This window comes from Mixophyes fleayi, chromosome 3 (genome assembly GCF_038048845.1).
Source record: "Mixophyes fleayi isolate aMixFle1 chromosome 3, aMixFle1.hap1, whole genome shotgun sequence".
NCBI lineage: Eukaryota > Metazoa > Chordata > Amphibia > Anura > Limnodynastidae > Mixophyes > Mixophyes fleayi.
In genome coordinates, this window is record NC_134404.1 from 104,359,926 (window position 1) to 104,374,219 (window position 14,294).

At 36.9% G+C, this 14,294-nt stretch overlaps 1 protein-coding gene across 1 annotated transcript in view; it reads left to right on the plus strand.

Annotated features, from left to right (window-relative positions):
- Nucleotides 1-14,294, plus strand: part of SERPINI1 (serpin family I member 1) — a 35,015-nt gene that overhangs the window by 15,630 nt on the left and 5,091 nt on the right. The window contains exons 4-6 of the mRNA XM_075202083.1: nt 861-1,055; nt 4,943-5,147; nt 13,682-13,779. Of these exons, the coding sequence (XP_075058184.1) occupies nt 861-1,055; nt 4,943-5,147; nt 13,682-13,779 (498 nt within the window). The remainder of the gene's footprint in view (nt 1-860; nt 1,056-4,942; nt 5,148-13,681; nt 13,780-14,294) is intronic.

The following is a 14,294-nucleotide window of genomic DNA, read 5'->3' on the forward strand; positions in this document are numbered from 1 at the left end:
CACGGGGGTCAGTGAACAGCTCTAATACTTATAGGCATAGTGTGTACCATAAATATGGATGATGATGATGATGATCTCCATAGATGTTTAGTTAAGAAAACATGCTGTTGCAGTAAGATGTAATATTATGTTCCATGTTGTATATAGAAAATAAAAGGTGATATAGTTTTGGATATTTTTTTTTCTGTTTGTTATATGTTGAGTTTTCTTGGACTGCTGCTCATCTTCAATTAGGCATGCCATACTTGCTGTTGTATTTAGAACCAGCCCACAGGCTTTTAAGCTATAAAACATTTTAAAAGAAATGTCCAGTGGTCTGTGGTAAAGAGAAATGACTGTATAACCATGCCTCTCTGATACTTGGTGACCTATGTTTTCATCTCGGTGTCAGTTCTTGCTAACCTTTGACAAGTCACCGTGTTTTTCTGTACCCGGGAGCAAAACAACTAAATTGTAAGCTTGAGTGGCAGAGGAAACGTTAAAGCCTTCTGCATTGTGAGTAAAGGTCTTCCTGCTTTTCCCCCTCTTTCAACCCTGTCACACTGCTTGTCTCTATGGTAATGCTACCTGTTTCAGCCCTGTCAGTTTGAGCTTGATTAGTGTTGTTATTCTGCCAGTGAATATTAGATGCGAGTGACTTAAAACTCTCAGACTTGTTTCCAGATGCATTCAGGAGATTGTTTGGACCAATTCGATCATAATGTGTCTGGGTGTAATATGCTGCCCTAATGTTCAAACGGTGTGGAATAAAGCAAAAAGTATTGGCTTTTATTATGTACCATTTATTGATTAAGTTGCTTGCTTTTTTGTTTCTTCTTTTGTAAATAACTGTGCAGTTAACTGTTAATATTATCCAACAGATCGTATTCACAATCTTTTTTCATCTGAAGACTTCACCGAGTTAACAAAGCTAGTTCTGGTCAATGCCATTTATTTTAAGGGTAACTGGAAATCGCAGTTCAGACCTGAAAACACCAGAACATTCTCTTTTACAAAAGACGATGAGAGTGAAGTACAGATCCCAATGATGTACCAAAAAGGAGAATTTTTCTATGGTAAGAGACAATTACTATCTCAAAGTCGTTGTTTGTCACCTTGTGATGTATATACTGCCAAGGTTCATTCACACAGACTCAAAATGTACGTCAATTCTAATTTAACTTAAGGCCAATGTAAAAAACGTATGTGTATATATTTACACCATATATATATATATATATATATATATATATATATATATATATATATATATATATATATATATATATATTTTACATTTACACTATATATCAAAAGTATGTTGACAAATTTAGTGTGAAGCTGTGCATTTTTTCTGAGACCGTTTTCTTATATCCATCCGCACATTCAACTTATTAAGTAAATGTTATATTTCTCTAAATTAAGTACTGATGCTTTTGTGTATGTAAAGAATTTAGGGACATGTTTTACAAATTTTGTGACAAACGAGAGATGTTCTATTTGTGTCAGGTTCTGAATGGAGCTTGAAACCAGATTATTCCTTATATTTTTTTTTATCTGTCTGTATACCAGGAGTGGTGGCTATTCGGGTGATTCATTTAGTTCGTCACCTTTTTCTGAAGCCTGGTCTGTAGTTTCTTTGCAAATGTTCTTTATACCTCCTAGCTGAACTTTTTTTTTTTTTTTTTTTCTTGCCTTTATGTAATCCAGCAATTGGTTCAGGGCATATGGGTGGCTCTGTGAATCCTGTTCTCTGTTATCTCAATTCTGTAACGTCTGTTTGTAGTTCTTAAGGTTGTTATGGGTGGTGATTCTTTCTGAGGTGACAGAACACATCCGGTTTTAACTTAATGCTTGGCTGAAAATAATGGAATGTTTAGTGATTTGTAGATAGCTGTCACACATTAGATTGTATGTTCTGTTTGTAGTATATGGATGGATAGATTTTTCAAACAACTGACACTTCACACCACCTTTCTAAATTTTGTTACCAAAATGCATATACCTTACCAGTTGTAAATAAGCAATATATAATCTGTCCGATGAAGGAACCTTGATGGCTTGTATTGATTTCCAATACATTTGGCCTTTTAATGGTATCAACTTTAAATCTCCTCCATTTTATAGCTACCATAGTACTACTCTATACAAAAACTAATCTCAAAATCAGAAAAGGGAAAAGAAAACAGAAAGCCAGGGATTACATTAAGCTGTGGTCATGTGAGTGGAAGTGTAATTGCCCAAGAACTGGGAAACAATTGAGGATAACACAGAACTCCAGCTGCTGATCTAAAGCGTTGTCCTCTGTTATGCACTGTATTTACTTGTTTACCTATAGGAATTGAAAGAGATAACTCATCTTCCAGATATGACAAACATAAGCTCAATAAAGCTAATTACAGATACAGCTAATAAGTGACATGCAATTAGGCATAATAGTGCCTCCATGGATTGTCATAACCTAGCAATAATATCGTTAGGTTGTGGAGGATTCGGCTTAAGACATGACAGCAAGTTCGCATGAGGGAGACAGACAAGAGATTTAAGGAGGCAAGGACCCTGCCTGTGAGAGGTGACTTTTGAGGGGTCGTTCGAAGGATTGAAGGTTGGATGAGAGCCTGGTAGGACAAGACAAGGAGTTCCATAGGCAGGAAGCTGCACTAGAGAAGTCTTTAAGATGGGCGTGAGAGGAGATAATGAGGGTAAAATAGTTGAAGGTCAGGAGTTGAGTTGACGTGCCAGGGGGTATCTCGTGATGAGGTCAAAGTTATGGAGGGGAAGCGTTGGTGAGGATGAGCAGTTTAAACTTGAATTCTTGAGGCAATGGGGAGCCAGTGATGGAATTTGCAGATTGCAGTTGTGGGAGAGAGAGAGAAGTCTAGAAGTGGCATTTAGGATGAATTTGATGGGAGAGTGGGTGTGTGGAGTAGGTTGCAGTAGTCAAGGTGGGAAATAATGAGTGAGTGGACCAGGGCTTTAGTTACTTGATTTAAGAGAGGACATATTTTGACTAAGTTAAGGAGGTGGAGGCAGCAGGACTACGAAATGGACTGGATGTATGGGGGCTGATGACACTAAGGTAGTGTGCATGGGGGGTGAAAGGGGAGAGATGTCTACTGTGAGGGAGATGAGGGGAGGTTTTGTGATGTTGGCAGGGGGAAAGATAATGAATTCTGATTTGGACATGTTAAGTTTGGGGAAGTGTTGGGTCATCCAGACGGAAGTTGTGGAGAAATAGTTGGACATATGGAATAGGTCAGGGGAGGAAAAGTATATTTGGCGGGTGTTGGGTGTGGTGGAGGCAGAAGGAGCTGGATCAGTTTGCCAAGACAGGTGTAGATAGAATAGAGTAGAGTGCAAAGAACAGAGACTTGGGGAACACCGATAGAGGAAGAGGACGGGAGAAAAAAAATCGAAAGTCGTTATACTGATAGAATGACCCGAGAAATAGACGAGTTAAGAGAGCAAAGGTTCTTGGTGATGGGAGGCAGGTAGCAAAAGACTCTTGGAGGGGAATAATAGCCCATGCTGATAGCTCTAGGGTTCTTCCACACCCACTGCACAGGGGTATGGAGGTAACAATGCTTTTGGCCCTGGTGCACTGCAGGTCTTGGCATGCCCAAGTGTCTGGGTGTGCTGACGTTTGTAGGACTTCAAGCACCAGCATTCCCATGGCTGCCAGGGAATGGTGATTTGTCAAATGCCAGAAGTGCCAGCATGCCCTGCACCCAGGGCCTGCTGGGACCTGTAGTGCACAAAGGCAAAATGTAAATAAAAGGCACACGTGTAAACGTTATTTTAATTGAAATAAAAACGCCCCATACACAACTCCAATTCACCTTTCTTACTTCTCCCCTACGTCCCTGATCTTCATCTGTAATACATCCAAGGATCCTTGACAGATACACGACGCAAGGATAGCTCCTAAGAGCTTCGCCGCAGAATGAGCTCTTGGCGCGGTAGTCATATTTATAACATGGGGATTTCCAACAGCTTGTACTCAAGCCCTGACATTATGAACATGTAGACATTGTGGCTGTCGACATTATAACTGTAGACAATGGTTACTTACAAACAAATGGGCCCACAAAGCAAATAACTTTTATTGTGTTGTCCTGCAGAAGTGTGTGTGATTTTCTGCAACATGTTTGGAATTTGTATACTGGCGGTGTCTGCAATGGGGCACAGTTTTGCATGTTCAAAATGACCTACAGGCCTGTGTGCCTAATTTTACCCCAAAGTAAGAAAACAAACAAAATTCTGTTTGGTAGGAAGAGATATTTCAATTACATTCAATAAATGGAGAGGGCGTATTTACAGGAGGTGTTTCTTGATGTGCGGGTGACCATACAGCTTTTTTTCAGTTGTAAAACTACTTTGGTCTTTACCACGTCTTTGTATGTGGCAGAAATTAGGCCCCTTCCTTTCTAATTGAAGACCTAACTTATGCTTGCAGTAATTTAGGAGAAAAGTGGAAATTAATGAAGGGATGAATGGATGTATTTTCGGAATATGTATACCGTTCCAATATCTATAACGTCTTTTTGGTATGTCCAAGGTAGAGATTTGGGACCATTTGAGCAAATATTGCACATCTATGTTCTGTGATTCGTATATGACCTTTTTTTTTTTTGTGTGTAATATTCTCTGCTACTAAATTTATTTGATCCAATAGCACATACTCTTGGATTCTCATTATCACTTTCGCTCATGAAATATAGGCCTTTGTCAATGTTGATTGCCTAAAAGCTGGGGGGGATAATTTTTGTTTTGGTTTTTTTTCTTGTTTTTGCTCATTTTAAACTATCAAGTAATGGCAACTTAACTTAGGGAGAAGACTCAAATTACATGACGCAGTGGTTTGTGTAGTAAAATTTTGTTTTAGCTCAACCGTTCCCCCTCGGCTCTTTATAAATGTTTATGTCTCCATTAATGTGTTCTGATATTTAACATTTGTTTGTAGGGGAGTTCACTGATGGATCTAATGAGGCTGGTGGAGTTTATCAAGTCTTAGAAATGCCATATGAAGGGGATGAACTCAGTCTTATGCTCCTCCTATCCAGACAGGAAGTTCCTCTGGCTACTCTTGAGCCTTTAGTCAAAGCTTCACTGATTGATGAGTGGGCTAATTCTGTGAAAAAGCAAAAAGTGGAAGTTTACCTACCAAGGTAGGAGCAAATACACTTTATTATCTGACCAGAGATACTACATGCATACATATTAATGTCTTTGCCTAATGTCCTCAGTGCTGTATAAACAGAGCAGACAACACTGTAACATAAAAAAATCTGATTATGACAGGTGGTATAACAGACTGAGTACTGACTGAAATACCAGGTTATAAGCAGATCTGACAAAAAAACCTTTCCATTAATCAAAGGAGAATTTTGAAATGCACAGACGGCAGCTCTATGGGAAAGAGTAGCATTATGTGTGGTCTGGCAATCTGCTTCAGGTAATGAAGGCTTCCTTTTCCTAATAGCGACAATCCATTTAAATAGAGGCATAGCAAAGAACGCTTGTGCTGAGTTTTAGTACAGGAAAATGTGCAGTTGAGGTACAATGATTGTGTTGACGGACCACATGGCACCATTAGTACTGGAGAGTGAGTCTTAGAATGTAGAGTAGATACTTTAGCGTGGTAGTGAATTCCATATGTAGGGATGGAGCTATTTAAACAAAGATTTGTAGGTATTTAGGGGAATGTAGTTAGACAGAATTATCAGTCAGTTCAAAAATATTAGAAAATAGAAGGATTACAATAAAGATAATACATTAAAACGAACAAGAATAACAATTATTATAATGGTATGGATTACACTATTCCAGGAGACCTTGTGTATCATACTTACAACTTTTGAATTTAATTATGTAAGATAATGTGCATACACCTGAACTATCTAATAAGAGTTTTCCTCTGAATGAAGCAATGTTTGTTAGTGCAATGATTTGTTTATTTTAGTTTGGGTGATGCAAGGGGATTAGAATTGCTATTTGCACATACTTCTATGCATACATATAGTCTTGGACTTTGAGTTCTCTTGGCAATTGAATCCTATTAACAATAATAAGATATTTCCTATGTTCTGAAAGGGAAAACAAAAATGTTCCGCTATTGAGATCATGTGAATAGTCTCCTGTTGAACACTACTGCTGAGAGGGAGCTTCAATTAACTGTTTTCCAAAGTAAGATATATTTTAATTTCATGCTTCTACAGAATATCTTCGGGAACCATATCTCCATGTATCTTAGCATTTATTAATATTAACTGATGCTGTGTTACTTTTTTATCCATATAGTCCAATCAAAAAGTATTCTTGGAGAAATATCTCATTTTATGGGCCACCCCTCTTAAAATTATCCTATCTCACCCAGTTATTTCTTCAGAATGGTGCTCCTGCCTGTATAGAACTGTAATTGAGGTCCGCATTAAACAAGCCACTCCTATTATGGACGTCAATGCAGGTTCTACAATCAACAAGTACCAACATCCTTGAGTCCAGTTAGGTGCTGTTTTGTGTACATATGTTCTGTCCTTTAGAGCAGAATACTGTAATGTTCCAGCACTAGAAGCACTTCATCTATTCGTGTGATTATGGCTTCTTTGTAGACTATGGGGGTATACAAACAGAGCACTAATTGGGAGGATGAGGAAAGTAGTGGTTTTGGACAACTCCTTTTACATTGTGTTGTTCTCTGGCATGTATAATGTAATTTGTTTTAATTCAGTTTGATTTGATTTCAGTTTGTGTGATTTTTATATCTTGTCTTTCTCCTTTTTTTTTTTTTTTTTTTTCTATAAAGATATAACCTATTTAATCATGTTGATGATTATCCATACTTGACACTATCTAATTCATGTTTCCTTTCTGATCAAGGTTTCTGTAGTAAAAGTAATTTACAACAATGTCTGAATAAATACATTAAAAATCAATTCTATCCCTGGTAGGAAAAAGTTTGCCTTCGTATCCTGCTTTATTTCATTGTGATATATGGGATTCTGTAGGATAGCAAGATTGAAATTTGATGTAGTGATTCTGTAATTTTCCTACTTAGCTTGTGAGATTAACTGCTGGTTTCTCCATTGCTGGCTTCTGATTTAAAATGCAGAAGCAGGGTGGAATTTTATCAAAGCACTAAATAAACAGTTATAAATATTTATATCTACTGACTAGAGTAGGCATACTATGAAGTGCAGAATACAGATCATGTCCACTGAGAATGAAAAGCCAGAGCACAAGAGTGATAAGTTCTGTTTCGTCTAATCCTTGTCAGCCAAACATTTGGGGGAAACCAATTTTTCCAAGTTTAAAATAACAAGCCCTGAGGACTGTGTGTTTTATTGAAGTGAAAATTATTTATCATGGTGAAACTTGTGAATCAATTTTATGGCTGCATTTATGTCCTGTGTAACAGAAAAATAAAAAACATTCTGAGACACATTCGTGAAGAGCATAGTAGCTACGGCACAACAGAATTCTGTTTGGGGATGTCGCAGGTCTGAATTCACGTAGGTGCGCCTTGCTTTCTCGCCAAGATGCATTGATGTGCAGAGTAGGATGGCATAAATTCCAGACGAATCGTATTTTGCAGCGGCCAAAATAAGGGTATACGTTGCCTAGAACAGAGCAGTCACTATGCACCTAGGTTTTCAGAGCAGTGCAAAAACAAGATTTAATTTTGCAGAGCAAGATTACTTGAGTGAGATAACTTGGTGGGGAAAGCACATTTGTAAGGATTCCACAATAACGGAGCTGGCGGAGATCATTTCTACATGCACTGTAGATGTTAATGATAACATTTTAAACACACAAGTAGTAACGCAATCTCCACAATCCCCGTACGATCATGACCAATTCCATAAATACTTTCTTTTAACTTATTATTCTAAGGTTTAGTGAAGGTAGGACTTTAATGTGACACTTGCACAGTGTACCTCTCTAGATTTTTTTTATTTATTTTTTTCCCCCCCACATTTCTGCACTCTGAGGAGCACTTCTAGTTTGCGAGAGATCGAAGAGTAAGCATGCAACTTGAAGTACACTGGGCATCGCCTCTAAGCACATCAATGGAAGACCAAAGCAGCTTGTGGTGCACATCCAATGTGCTTTGTAAATGAGGCCCTCTATATTTTGTAAAGAATATTTTTGTGCTGAAAAAGACCACTGTTCTGGATTTTGTTACAATAGATTGGGAACGTTTGTAGAGCATCCAAAATACTATAATAGAGATGATGATAAAGACCAATTTTTTAGCTAAATATAAGTTATATGCATAATTCCTTGGTGGATGAAAACCACCAGCATGACATGTTTAAATGGTCCTAGCACAAGTTGTTATATGATTCATTGGCCAGTAGGTGACAAGACCTCACCGTTTAGTCATGAATTACTTTGTGCTTTGGTTGTAAGATTGCTCTTTGGCATCAGAATAGTTATTGCAAGAGTTCAAATGAAGTAACTTCTGGTCTAGTGACCTTTTTGTCGAATACCAGATGGCTGACGGTCTGTCTGGTATTCTAGCTTGTATAGAAAAACAAGGTTTTCACCTAGGATATTGATATTAAAGCTTGACTGGCAATTATTGTCAGGTAAAGGTAACCGCAGATCTTGCTGCTCCAAACATAGTTTCATATCCACACCAATACAGACTATCCCTGTGCTTAAAGAACCACTAAATTGAAAATAAAAGTTGCCTTGTGTAAAATCCTGTTGATGAGATACACACATGATATATAGATAGCTATATGTATAAGAGTCCATAAACCAGGACAGCACTTGAAATGTTTGACATTTTATTAACATGTATAGCTGTGTGTGAGCTAATGTTCTGATGCTGGCGCTGCCAGTGACTGGAGAAGGTGCTCTGCGCATAGCACTCCCACAGTGATGGATCCAGCGAAGCCGGAGAGTCTTCAGCTGGATCCCATAGAAAATAGCATCCTGAGATGGCGTTAACTTGCAAAATGCAAAGCTCCTCAAAGTTTGATGCATTGCAGCACTTCACGTATTAATATATGGGGACTTCGGCAAGAAATGTTAAGTGGCTTATGGCAGGAGAAATCTTGGATTTCTCCTGCCAAAAACACTTCATACATCTTGCGATCGTTATTTTACGGCAGAATGTTTTCTCTGTTTTAGTAGCTGATTGTAATTTAGTACATAGAGCCCTTAGAGTGGTGCATGATTATGTCGCCATCACTTTACCCTGAATTGAAAAAATGTAACCAAACTGAGGAATTTTGTCTGATTACCCAAGGCCAATTGGAGCCCTGAATGAAATGGAATGCTCTCTTTTAAAGCATTAACTCCCATAGATTTTTTTTTCCTTAAATAGCTAGTTAGTATTAGTATTAGTATTTAGTTTTGGTTTTATTTAAAAAAAAAAAAAAAAATATGCATCTCTCAGTTCTTAGCTGTCCTCCTACAAATCATTCTCCTTTAAAAACCTCTCTGTACCAGTATGGTTGTCAGCGACAGAAACACAAGTTCACAGCTCTCAGCATGTTTGTAAAGCCTCCCTGCTCACTATCTCATGTGTCATGGGACTGTGGTTGTCATGATAGTCAGATGATACTGTGGAAACTCTGAAGCATTCTAAATCCTTAACAGCAGCCTGAAGCAAACCAGGGAAAAGGGTAATTATGAAGCTTTTGTTTTTGCCTCTCGCATACCATTTTTAATATAGCATGCAGCTTTAAGTGATCTATCCATAGGGCAGCACAGTGGTTCAGAGGTTAACATTAATGCCTCTCAGTGCTGGGGGTCATGAGTCATCTCTGTGTGGCATTTGCATTATCTCCCCGTGTTTGTGTGGGTTTCCTCCGGGTGCTCCAATTCCCTCCCAAACTCTAAAAACATACTGGCAGGTTAATTGGCTGCTGATAGTTAACCCTAGCCTGCTAAGGAGTTTAGACTGTAAGCGGCAAGGACTGTTGTGAATTACAAATATCCTCTCTACAGTGCTGCAAAATTTTGTTCTGTCAACTTTGCAAAAAGTAAGTAAATATTGGTATATATGAACAGCGTATTCAACAAAGAGATTTGTTTGATTCTGTTTGCTAAAGTTGCCTTCATCCTTTGTGTACATACCCTAATGGGTATCGATAGAATATCCTGTTTTTCACAGTCTAGAGAGCTTTGCTCAAACACTGTTTCATTAATTTATCTCTGCTCAGTGCTCATTGGAAACCTCCTCAGTATCATTTTAGCCCTATTAACACCTTGGGATGTGTGGCTGCAATGAGCTGTGATTAGGACAGTATTTTAACACCGCTCACCACCTTGGTGGAAAAGGCAAGGCTATAAGTAGGATATTGTTGCTAATGTAGAATGTGGGGAGAGGATTTGGACTATCCAGGTTTTTTGGCACTGTTACACTTTGGTTACCTTAGATTTATGCTACTCTACATTATATATAATGTAAACTCCTAATAACTGTTTACTGTAGAGCCAAATGTATGCAAAAATCAGAATGAATATTTGTTAAATATAAAACTACTTTGTAAGCATATACACACTTATACAAAGCCCTTTGCAATATTTAATCTATAGACGGGGATTCTTTGTTAAACATTGAAAAACCCTAGTGTAGCAATGTTGGGGTTTTTTATCACTGTTTTTTATTAATTGAAGAAGCAAAAGAAATGTAAATATTGGTTTGGACTACAACCTATCTACAGTTTCTAAAAGGAAAACTTTATTCTGTCTGGTTATAGTTAGTTGGAGTTTTAAAGATTTTACTAATGTACCCCTCCTTCTTCCTAACCGAAGCTGCAGTGGCTGCTCCGTGCAGAGATTAGCGGATATGAGCATGGGGACCAATCAAAAACTGCAATTGGGATTGGTCCTCTCACTTACATTTCTATTTTTTGTAGCCCAATGGTTAAATTCCATTCCTTTCATGTTAGGGTCTTAGGTTTGATTCTCTGTCTGATTTATTCAATGTATATTTTACATATATATATTCATTTTAACATATGTTCACTTATCTTTAAATGTCCTTTTTATTTTATAATACTCATGTTTATTTTATGAATTTTTTTTTTATTTTTTTTTCTCACATAACTTTTCTTTTAAAGAAATTGACCTAATATCTGACCTAATTGTTAGTTGTCAGGGCTTTCATTATGCTGCTTCTGTGTTTTTGATTGCTGTTTAGGCAGCTTCCATGTTTAACATTTTTCATTTGATTTTGATCCTGCATTATTTAGAATATATTAAAATTAAATTTGTGTGTGATAATGATTTTGAATTATGTCAGGTATAAGCTCACTTAACCTTGCTGACGTTTGATTTGATTTTTAAATAGGGGGTTATCTAACACTGTTGACATGATGATGATCATGCCATGGCTGCAGAAACACATCAAGCAATTATCCCCATTCATCACTTTGTTACTGCAGATTAATATATAGATATATAATATTAAGCTGTTGATCCCGTTACTTTTGGTGGATATGCAACAGATTACACCCTGACTAGTGAAGTGCTGTTTTTCCCCTGTCACTGGTTGGATGCTGCCTACTTTGAATGTGGTTTAGAGAAATCTCTTAATCGGGGTGAATTTGGCTGCTTGCAGCTTTAGATTGCTTCAGCAATTGTCAAGTTTTTTTGTTCCTCAACTTAGGGATTTGAGACTTTTACTCCATCAGCCAGTGACCAGAGCTTTACAAAAGTTGGGGTATATCTTCGGTTCCTGATATTTTATGTAATAGCTGTTCCATGTTTTATCTGTTTTTAATGGACCTCCACTTTATATTTGCAATAGACTGACTGTATAATTTATTTTTATTTTGTTTTAAAGTAATCGGTTAAGGGGCACATTTATCATTCATCGGCAGAAATGAGAAATAGTTATCAATCCTTATCGCATGGATAAGGATTGATCTATTTCTCAAATTTATTGAAAATGGAACACAGAAACAGCAGTTCCGAAAAACTGCTGTTTCTGTTATAAAAAAAAATCACACTTACCCCCCTCTCTTCGGGACGCTCTGTCTCTAGGATCTCCTCCACATCATCTTCGTTCCTCTTCTTTCCATTGCGCATGTGCAGTTCCACAAAGATCCCGGTCTGTCTGCAATTCTGCGAGTGGTGAGTGACAGGGAGGGATCATGTGATCCCTCCACACATTCACTGTCCAGCTCTGCTCTTCGGAGCAGAGCTGACAGCATTGGGTTTTTTCATTTCTGATAATGTACGCCAGCTTCAGCTGGTGTATATTATCAAGACAAGTTTTTTTCGGAACTTGTTAGATTGCAACTGGGAGCAGTCACCATACTGTTGAATGGTGACTGCTTCCAAAGAGGAGTGCAAAGCAGCAGATATCCATGATATCTGCTGAGATGCACCCTTAATAAATTTGCGGAGGACACGGAGGCACCTTAATTACCCGGTAAAAGCACTATCATGCTTTCTTAAATATGCCCCTTAGTCTTTTAGTTTATCTCTGTCTTTTTAAATTTGTGTCTGTTAACATCTGACTATCTTTTATAGCCTCATGGTTGGAGTCTAGGTTTTTAGGTCTAGGATCTTGTGTTTGATACTTTAGCCTGATACATTTGTAGTGTATTGTATATTCATTATAGATTTATTTTTTTTCCCACTCATTGACTTTATATAACTTTTTTTTTTTTTTTTTTTTGTTCATATTTTCTGTTTAATTATCTTAGAGTAGTTTATACTCTCTGATTTAATATTCTTCTTAAAAGATTATGCTATCTGATTTAATGGTTAGGTGATTCCTGCTTATGGAATTTTCATGTTTTAATATTTTTACCTTTTATTGATCTTTTGATGTTTATAGTTTTTATTTTGTCTTGTCCGCTCTATTGGCACTATTTTGTCTGCTCTATCATTTTCATTATATATGTATCAAGCAGTCTTCTTAGTGCTACTATTTATAACGGCAGCACTGGGACTCCAGCTAGGTGTATGGGCACATTGATAAAATATTTTATGTGGAAGTTAGTGCAGATTTAATGTGGTCGGTGTTGGTGGTTGCAAGATTTCCACCCGATAATGCATTATCCTAATATGTAAAGGTCCATACTCGAGTGGAGCTTGTGTGAGCCTAAAATCTATCAACCTGTACTTGACTTACACTTCTTAATTCTAATTACTAATTGGTACCAACAAATAACATGGCTCAATTTACTTTAACTCTTATATTGTAAATAGGCCATTAGTAAAATAATAAATTTTTTATAAATAAATTGTTCCTCTTTAATATATAACCAAATATGATGGTATGGTAAACTATATATAGACAGACAATGAAATGTTATAGTTGTCTTTATCAAATTTATTCACGAACAAACATCCCAACATTTGAAAAAGAAAAACCAGGATGATACATCCACAATTCACCTAACAAGCCTCTTATCCATCCTTGTCCCATCTCTATCACTGTGTCCCTTTGTGGTCCTTAACTCTACAAAATCTGGCTTCTTGGAAGGTACGCAGTGTAAATACTGTGATGGAATTCCTGGCGTGCCTCTATGCTGGACATGTTTTAATCAAGAAATTTGTCACTTATATTCATATGGTCTTGAAGAGATCTTATGTACATACTGTAAAAATAACAATGTTCAGCTATTATCAAAAGGTGCTATTTGTATAACACTTTTTTTTATTTATGGCCTGATACAAATGTGTTATTTTGAAAAGCTGCTTTAATCTCAAATAACCTGTTTTATAGGTTCAAAGTGGAAGAAACGGTTGATCTGAAGAATGTGTTGACAAGGCTTGGCATTGTAGAGATATTCAGTAGACAAGCAGACCTGTCTGCAATATCCGGTATGATAATACTGCGGTATTTTTAACTTGCGTTTATCTGCTGTGTCTCACTATACTTTATTGCTTGTATTTATTTTTATTATTTATTATATTGCACAGCACATTAATAATGCATTGAAGGAAGAAGTCTTTTCCCGTTCCACATGTTGCAGAGCAGATTCAATGAATATACAATTAAAATATTTCAGTTTTATATAAGCAAGACCTATTTTAATGTGCAAGGCTAGTAATATTAATTTGGGTTTAAAGCGCTCAGTGCTTATAGAGAAGAATGGTAAAGGTGTTTACAAGTAATATGTTATAAAGTTGTGTGTGGTACTAATTAAAAACCATTATTAATTCCAAAGTCTAAAACATAAATGTATTGAATATGCAAGTATATAATATATATCTGTGAATGTTTCAGAATAAACTTTCTGTACTATGTCTCTACACTTTAGCAAAAGTGTCTATATTGAAATAGCAATATTGCTGACTAGTTATGTATCTTATTATGTAATCAGTCCCCTCCAGCA